The 10,000-nt window shown below is 37.7% G+C and overlaps 1 protein-coding gene across 3 annotated transcripts in view; it reads right to left on the bottom strand.

Moving 5' to 3' along the window:
- The window catches only part of LOC106876733 (solute carrier family 12 member 2), a 127,959-nt gene that overhangs the window by 108,134 nt on the left and 9,825 nt on the right, over positions 1–10,000 (bottom strand). Inside the window, exon 2 of one of the 3 annotated variants that reach the window (XM_052966113.2) lies at positions 6,190–6,486. The exons of 1 other annotated variant lie outside the window; for it this stretch is intronic. In XM_052966113.2, coding sequence (XP_052822073.1) covers positions 6,190–6,462 — 273 coding nt within the window. In that variant the 5' untranslated portion in view covers positions 6,463–6,486. Of the gene's footprint in view, positions 1–6,189; positions 6,925–10,000 lie in introns of those variants that run through there. One more of the 3 variants, XM_089349740.1, reaches the window with a different exon arrangement.

The following is a 10,000-nucleotide window of genomic DNA, read 5'->3' as shown; positions in this document are numbered from 1 at the left end:
GACTTTATATGTGTTCAGAAATCAAATAATAATATGAAGTTTAACACAATAAAGTTCTGTGATCTTTGATAGAAGTAAATCATATTCAATTACAATTGTTTATTTACTGCGTAAGCAAGGCAAGAAGGGGAGCGTCTATGAATCTTTTTCAAAAGCCACGATACTGGAGAGAAGTTATACTCAAACCAGATTTCTCGTCCAAATGCTTTTGACAGAGTAGACTCTGCTAAAGGCATTCAACGATCAAGTAGTGATATTTAATCAAGCGACAGGTTAAGGCTTCCATCCAAGGTCCTCAATGATCGTTTCGACAGATTATCATATAGTTTCTGTCCACCAAGGAATTTGGCACAGAGATCGAGCCCAACGTCGTGCAGATGTGAAGTGAACTTCTTAAACACACAACTATGCTTCCTTTCTAATAACAGAACCAGTAAAAGTTGAGTCTTTTTATTTCTAATAATGAATCCTCCATAACATGCAGTAGTCGTAAGCTATCGGTTTCGCCCTCAATACTTTGTCTGCTTGACGCTACCAGTTAATTAAAAGGTACTTATTCCATTGACCCCGAAATAATGACCAGCAAAGTTGATCCCGCTGGAATTTGAACTCAAAACGTAAAAACAAACGAAATGTCGCTAAGCATTTTGCCCGGCACAATAACGATTCTGCCAGCTCGCTGCCTTAGCCCTACAAGTTATACCGATTTCAAATTCTGGCACAGCAGTTTCGGGGATGAAGGAAAGTCAATTACATCAATCCCGGTCCTTAACAGCAACTATTTTCTTAGACCCCGAAAGGATGAAAGGCAAAGTTAACCTCTATATATGAGAGCATGTGTGCATACATATATTACAAATGCACACACACACATACACATATGTATATATGCGCATATATATATATATATATCTATATATATAAAAATGAGAATGTGTGTCTGTCTGTCTGTCTGTCTGTCTGTCTGTCTGTCTGTCTGTCTGTGTGAATCCCTAAAACTCGAGAACTACGCAACCAATTTCATTCAAATTTTACACATGCCTTACTTAGGGTTCCAGTTGTGTTTTAGTCAAAAAATTATTAATTTCTTACAGAGTTCGAGCACACGGCAACATAATATCTCCTCCACTATTTAAGTATTACGTGTCAAAAGTGAAACAAAAACACTCATGTCAAATACTTTCACTTTAAAAATGAAACTATTCCACTCACTGAAACAATCACATTTCGATACTGTAGTGACATACTTTCACAGAGAGAGAAAGAGAGAAAGAGAGAGAGAGAAAGAGAGAGAGAGAGAGAGAGAGAGAGAGAGAGAGAGAGAGAGAGAGAGAGAGAGAGATGTATATGTATACATATAGATGTACACGTATATGTATATATATATAGATCTATACATACATGTATATGTATACATATGTGTAGATGTATATATATATATATATATATAGATGTACATTTAATATGTACACATATATACATATATACATGCATACAGATATCTATACATATATACACCCATCACACACACATACACATGCACACAAACACACACATTAGTCATTTGTTTTCTTATCCAAAACTACGTCAAAAGTACTGAATGGATCTTTATGAAATTTGGAAATTATATTCTTTGCATAACGGCCATAACTCCCATGAAAATTCATATATTTTTGATGTTGATGAAATTTTAACCCGAACATAACAGATGAGCATTATTTAGAAAATGATGTCACACGTTATCGAGGCTACCATTCTTTCTGGATGTGCAAAAGGGGATGACGTCTTTATTCCAAGAATTCCTCTTACTCCATCAGGAGCAGACATTCCTTTTACATTCAGAAGACTACAATTCCCCCTTCGTGTGACTTTTGCCATGTCCATAAACAAATATCAGGGTCAAACACTGTCTGTAGCTGGTCTTCTCTTGGAAGAGCCCTGCTTCTCACATGGACAACTGTATGTTGGCTGCTCAAAGTGGGCAGCAACAAAAAACCTATTTGTATATGCTCCACAAGGGAAAACAAGGAACATAGTTTACAATGAGGTGTTATAATCACAACAGCAAGAAAGTATGTACATGATCACCTTCTTTTACGAAACTTCATTGACTTTCATATATTTATATTGATATACATATATATACGTGTGTTTGGGTGCGTGTGTGTATATACATCTCTATATATAAAGATGATGCGTAGTCTAGACGGCGTTTTTAGATTTCATTATTCTCTTTAACCCGGGCAACGCCGGGTATTTCTGCTAGTATATATATATATATATATATATATATATATATATACAAATGCATGTGTGTATGTGTGCGTGACAAATATATATATATATATTAAACTCAGCACGTCCGTAACAGATATTATCTTTGGACGAATATCGCAGTAACTTGTCTCTCAATGGTGTATATACATTAAGTATGAGACATAGATAGCTTTTGATACTGAATACTGCTTCCATTGCATTTGGATATATATGTATGTGTGTGTGTATATATATATATATATATATATATATATATATATATATATATATATATATATATTAACCTTATTTATCATCGCCTGTTTCGCTTTTATCGTCTTCGCCTATCCAGAATAATGTGACCACGTTTTAGAATGAGTTTGCACTCCCTCTTTCTTTTCACCTCACTTAGTCGAATGATATTCCAGTTTATGCTCTCTGATTCATCTTCTAAGTCAGAAATTCAAGTGTCATCCATAAGACTGCGTACGTTATGGTCAAGTTCCAAAAGAGGCCTATACTTATATATATATATCTTTTATCCTCTACTTGTTTCAGTCATTAGTCTGCAACCATGCTGGTGCACCGCCTTGAAGGACTTTTAGTCGAATCGACCCCAGTACTCAGTTATTTTAAGGCTGGTGCTTATTTTATCAGTTTCTCTGCCCGACCGAAAAGTTACGGGAACGTAAAGACACTAACAACAGTAGTCAAACGGATGGGGGGGGGGGGGAAACACAAGCATAAAGACGCACACATAGATACATACATATATACGACAAGCTTCGTTTGGTTTCCGTCAACCAAATTTACTCAGAAGGCTTTGGTTGGCCTAAGGCTATAATAGAAAACATTTGCCTAAAGTGTTACTCAGTGTGACTGAAACCGGAACCATATGGTTGGGAAGCAAAATTTCTACCACACAGCCACACATATGAATTATATGTGTGTGTGTTTCGTTGATGTATATAAAACCCTGTACTGAAACAACAAGTATTTTTACGCTTAACTTTGCTTAATTACAAGGTGTACTTTTCAAATCAAATATTCATCATATGCACCACGAATCAAACCCAGTCTCAAATCAAACCCAAGTATCTTTAAGACACTAAGAGCACATTCAATGGTGTAGTCCTAGATACACTATGTTATAAAAACAAAGATGTGACAATTATGACTGGAATGCCATTTTGTCATAGGTGTAGCTGGAATGTTATGAAGCGACAAAACAACAAGAACAAATGTGGAATATAAAATAACATACGAAATTTGTAGGTATGGCTATGTTATAGTTATCGTTGTTGTTTAACCGTTGGTGAGCCCTAATCGACCAGACTTATGATCAAAGGCATATCAGTCAAGATCATCCAGAATTTATCTCGGTCTCAGGTAGAGATTTGGCAGCGTCGAGCAGCATACATTACAGTTTTTTTTATGTTTGCTCTTCTATTCTCCAAGTTCAAATCCAACCAAGAATATTTCTTTTCTTTTCAACCTTAAAGTTACAGTCAAGTACTAGAATCGATTCCTCTTCCTTCCCTCCTATCTTTTCCCTTCTTTCCTTCCTTCTCACTCTCTCTACTACTACTACTGCTACTAATTTATCTCCAGAAAGAAACCAGCTTTGTTCAAACTAGAAGGATGGGTTCCACAAGTTTTAAAATACTCATGACAATCCCCCTACAGCTTCCCCGAGAGTTGAGAGCCCCTAATAAAAGAAGAGTATCTAGGGCTACGTCATTTAATGCCCACCTCACTGTTTTAAGACGGTGGAATATTTTAAAGAATATTTTGTTAGATTATTGTCTATATTTAGCCCCAGATCAGTCCTGACCGGGTAAACTTATGATCAAAAGCGATAAATCTGTCGTCTGTCGTCAATGATAAATCTGTCGTCTGATGAACATTTAAGAAATAATCATCCAAGGTGTCTCTAAGTTTTTTGAAGATGCGGCAGGGTTTTGACTATTATTTATAGCATGTCGAAGGCTAGTAGAATCGTTACCGCACCCGAACAAAAAATTCTGTGACATTTCTTCCGGATCTTTACGTTTTAAGTTCAAATACGTTGAGGTCGGCTATGCATTTAATCCTTTCCGGGAAGTTATCGACTTTTAACCTTTAAAACTACTGGCCTTGTGCCAAAATTAGAAAGAAGTTATACCATGTCGGAGGTCCACCTAGAAGCACTCGTAAATACCATAGTTTATATCTGTATTTCCTAATAACTAACATTTAAACATCTTTTCGGGTTGTTAGCAGTCACAAATGACGCACTAAATTAAACTATTCTTTACATTGAACGCCAGTAAAATAGTTCCGTTTGTTCAACTGTCCAGTTTTTCTCTGATAAATATAACGTGTTATTGACATCAATTGTGACACTTCAAATGTTATGGTTTTTATAATTGGATGAGCGCGGGAAGGACAGATAGAAAACTAAATGTATTTCATCAAAGGTGCTTTAGAAAGATGCTGAGGCTCAGCTGGTGGGACTGTGTCACAAATGAGATCATGAGAAGAGCGAGATCACGACTACTACAAGAGATTGCACCAACTGAGCGGCGATTTCGTTTGGCTTGCTACATTTTCCGTGTAGCTGAACAAAAGCACTCGAAAACGGTCAAGACTTGTGTACACAAGTCGGTAGGCGTATAAGGATCAGGCCGAACATCTCAAGATGACAGGAAAACAGTCAATATTACATGGAATTGACAGGGCGTTGAGCCTGCAGTATCGCTGCCAAACCGGAAAAAAAAGCTTAGCGGCATTTCTTCAGACTTTCCGTTCTGGGTTCAAATGCCGCCATTCTTTCAGCACCCTCCTCCCTCCTCCACAATTGCTGGCCTTGTACCAAAATTTGAAACCGATATTATATGGAATGGTTGTACAGGAGTAGCAACCAACGAAACCTGATGGATGAAGGTTACCGCTCAATGCGCTGAGCAGCGCAGAAGAATCAAAAGCTAAAAACTGATTTTGTTGTTGTTGTTGCAGTTGTTGTTGTCGATCGAATTGTGGCCATCCCGTCTTTTCAAGAGGTCTCAAGCACATCATTTTAATGCGGCCTTCCCATTTTTTAACGGTAAGTTCCTATTTAAGGATATTTGGTTGTTATTTCTAAAATATCAAACGACTGTATTGCGGTTTACTCGATGGTTCACCTTGTTGCTGTTTAACCCGAGGTCAGCCCAGATGGAACAGCCCTTTAATCAAAGGCGTTCCAGCCGTGAACATCCTGCCTTTTTTTTTATTTATTAATTTTCTTGTAAATACATCTTGGATTACATTATTCAATACATTTTTTTTTTAACACGGGAAGAAGTCATTTGAGAAATATTTGACTGCAGTGCTGAGCAGATCAAGTAGTGCGACCTCAGAGGGGTCCGAACACTCGTTGTTTTGTAACCCTATTTCTGCATAAACACACTGCTTTCGTTTCAATTCATTTTGAAAATAATGAAGAATTTAGTAAAATAATTTTATCGTTATTAAGCTAGTGTTTGGGATATAAATAAACATAGAATTTTGATAAAAGGCTTTAATTTAGATAACTTGAAAAAAGCATTGAATCTGTATCATAAAATCAGGGGCGGTCTCAGGGGTGGGGTGATATCAAAAGCGTTCCAAAACAGAGCTTGGAAAATACCCAATTCAGAACTTTACCATCAAAGCTACACAGCAATATTCAGGTAAAAGATAGATTTAAAAAAACAGCAAACCACAACGATAACTGCAGAGAAAGAGATAGAGGGGAAAGAGAGACAGACAAAGATAGACAGAGAGACAGACAGACAGAGAAAGACTGACAGAAAGTACATTAAATTTTAAGAATAGAAAACCATTACTAAATGAAAAGCAATACTGACGCAGCTTCGTCATCTCACTATCACGCAAATTTGTAAATCGGTATAAGCTTGCCAAGATACTCACTTTATTTGATGCTTTCATAGGCTGGCAGTTGTCTATTGGTTGACTCAAATCCAAAGTTGAGCCGCTTGAAGAACGCTCGATACTCAGTTCGAATACATTGTTCTCATATTCTGGGGTTTCTTCATAACTGTTTCGCCATGAGGTCGAAGAATAAGACGAATCGGCAGTAATTCCAGAGTCCCGTTTCTCTAACTTAGGGTAGAAACCGTCTCTCCGTTTCACACATTCTGAGGATTCATTGTCTGTTGTTACAAAGCTAGTCTCCATCTCCATTGTGTATCACAACAAAGCTTCTTTCTAAAAAGAATATTCGTTTAATAAAACTTATATCGAAAGAATCATGAGAAGAGAGGAGAGAAAGAAGAAATAAAAAGCTGCTTTCTGTTCTTTTACTTCTCTTTTTTTTTCTTCCTTTTTTAATATAATTGAAATAAAGAATGTTTACATTTTTCTTTACATGTCATCCGAATAGCTGAGAGTATATAGCATGGTTTGTTGAAATGAATGTATGTAAGCCTATATATGTGTATGTGTGTGTGTGTCTCTGTGTGAGTGTCTGTGTGTGTGCGGAGTACGTGAAGTTATGGACCGACGACAATAACAACAATAAAGGCTTTCCAGTCGACCAGTCTCAAACGACCAATTGGCAGGACAGCGTGTTATTATTCGCTCCACTTTCTCATGATCGACTTACACAGCGTGACCAACTCCATTACTGCCCATTAACTTAAAAATGTAAAAGAAGATCAGGGGGAAATCGCATGAGAAGCAAACGCAATATCACTACAAATGAGACACACCAATTTCGTAGGTATTTGAATATTCATCATGCCTATTCTATTGGTTGTTGGCTTTGTATAGGAGACGCCCCCATTTTTCTTTTTCTTCTTCTTCTTCTTCTTCTTCTTCTTCTTCTTCTTCTTCTTCTTCTTCTTCTTTCTTTCTTTCTTTCTTTCTTTCATTTGCTCTTATGATTGTTGTTGTTGGTGGTGGTGATGGTGTTGAGTGGGGGGGGCCCCAAGGAAAAAGAGAATTTCGTTCTCATCGCAGTTTTTGCTAACGCCCCATCCCCCACCTCTCTGTCTCACAATGAATCAACTACCAACTGCATCATTACACCACTAACAACTTCACCGTTCGAGAATATCTACTTCAAAATATGTTTTAAAAATTATCATCAATGACATGAACAATAAATAATAATAATAATAATAATAATAATAATAATAATAATAATAATAATAATAATACTAATAATAATAATAATAATAACTAAAAGAGCATCACATCAAACCACAGCACATACCCAAGGCACACAAAGCTGCGCTCGGTAATGAAGCGAAAGCACATTATAAAAATAAAACTACTGAATAATAACAACAACAACAATAATATAATAATAATAATAATAATAATAATAATAATAATAATAATAATAATAATAATAATAATGGGCTACAGCAAATATTCTGCTCAATGCCACAGATTTGCTTGTCAGTTGCTTGACCTTAACCAGTTGAACATGTCCCTTAATGGATGATGTTATGTGCATCTCTGATCACGAGCAGAAGTAGTGCGGGAGCATCATAGCCATGTGTTGAGAGGAATTCTTTGGGGTTTGAATAATTCACCTCTGGAAACATGGGTGATTTGTTCATCATCCTTAAACAAACCTTATTCTAGGACCTTTTGAACAGGATGGGCTACTCAAACTGAAAAACTTCTAGCTGAGTCCCACCTGCAAGGTCGTTCGCTATTTATCTTGATATAAGTTCACCATGTTGCGCACATGTGATCGTGATGCATGTGCCTGGTGTACCTTTATCAGACGGGTAGTAATGATGGGTATATTGGGCTTCGTATAATTGTACCCCAGTGTCACTTTGATGGCATGCACTGCTCTCTCACATAATAATAATTATAATCCTTTCTACCATAAACATAAGGCCTGAAATTTGTGGGGAAGAAGCTAGTCTATTACATCGACTCAGTAGTTATTTTATCGACCCCGAAAGGATGAAAAGCAACTCAGCCGAAATTAAACTCGCAGTGCCACTAAGCATTTTGTCCGGTGTTAGCAATTTGGCCAGGTCGCTGCCTTAATGGTTTCAGATTGTGGCACAAGGGCAGAACAGCTGAGATTTCATTTGATCGATAATTATTTTAGTGAATGTGAGTGCTACAGAGTATGACTTGGTGACGGTGAAATTGTTGAATTTTGGAAACACTGGTTCTGTTTCTTCGACTTTTTTGAAATTTGTAAATTTCTTTTTTGTTTACTTCGTGGATTTCAGTATGTTTTGACGCAAACTTATAGTTGGGATAATTTTTGCCAAGTGATTGTGACAATTAAGTTCATGTAATAGAAGGTTATTTGCGAGAAATAGTTGTTATAGTGGTTTGGTGAGAGATGTGTAAGCAGTCGGTTTACTTGCCCTCATGGGCGACGTCAGAAGAGGAGGTGGATTGAAGCACATTCATTCGTGTAGGTGTGTACTCATGCATCATTGTACTTGTTTTGTTTTGTTTTATCCTCAAAGTGGGGGAATCCAGTAAACGACGATGATGCTCCTCTTCTCAGTCTGGGCAGTGGTTGATACTGCCCTTTGGACTAGTCTTTTAACTTCTCTTAACATTTGTTTCTTATTTCTTTATTGCCCACAAGGGGCTAAACATAGAGGGGACAAACAAGGACAGATATAGGAATTAAGTCGATCACATTGACCCCAGTGCGTAACTGGTACTTAATTTATCGACTCCGAAAGGATGAAAGGCAAAGTCGACCTCGGCGGAATTTGAACTCAGAAAGTAACGGCAGATGAAATACCGCTAAGCATTTCGCCCGGCGTGCTAACGTTTCTGCCAGCTCACCGCCTTAACTTCTCTTAACTTTTGTTTCTTCTTGTCTTATGAAGCTCTGTCATGTGAAACCAGTCTTTGTGACTGCTGCAAAAGATCCGCACGAAACTGGGTGCAGGTTGCCCTAGACTATAATAAACCATGCAGAGCTCTCACTGCAGCTATTGTTAATGTTGTTGTTGCTGCTGGTTGTAATGCTTGTTGTCAAAGTGGATGTGATGGTGGTGGTGCTGGTGTTAATTGTAATTGTCTCAGTTAGGTGTGTTAGGAGTTGAGGTATTTCTGTTGATGTCTGCTTCTAAAGTATCCGTGCAAGAAGTTCTTGTAGTGGAGACGGTGGTAATGATCACCAATGCTTTCAGATTGTCATGGGTAACTGTAATGTTATTGTTGTTACTACTAAAGCGAAAACCATCTTACTCCCAATATTAGGCGTAGGAGTGGCTGTGTGGTAAGTAGCTTGCTTACGAACCACATGGTTCCGGGTTCAGTCCCACTGCGTGGCACCTTGGGCAAGTGTCTTCTACTATAGCCTCGGGCCGACCAAAGCCTCGTGAGTGGATTTGGTAGACGGAAACTGAAAGAAGCCCGTCGTATATATATGTATATATATATATGTGTGTGTGTGTATATGTTTGTGTATCTGTGTTTGTCCCCCCAGCATCGCTTGACAACCGATGCTGGTGTGTTTACGTCCCCGTAACTTAACGGTTCGGCAAAAGAGACCGATAGAATAAGTACTAGGCTTACAAAGAATAAGTCCTGAGGTCGATTTGCTCGACTAAAGGCGGTGCTCCAGCATGGCCACAGTCAAATGACTGAAACAAGTAAAAGAATAAAAGAGTAAAAGAGTAAACGAGTAAATAACAACCCCACCAAAACTAAACTCAAATCTGCCTACTTACAATATGGAATGCTTTAACTGCAATATATTTTACGACCCCAAGGGACA

This window comes from Octopus bimaculoides, chromosome 3, assembly GCF_046866305.1.
Source record: "Octopus bimaculoides isolate indiv1 chromosome 3, ASM4686630v1, whole genome shotgun sequence".
NCBI lineage: Eukaryota > Metazoa > Mollusca > Cephalopoda > Octopoda > Octopodidae > Octopus > Octopus bimaculoides.
Note: the sequence above shows the minus strand (reverse complement) of the source record. Positions and strands in the feature narration are given on the sequence as shown.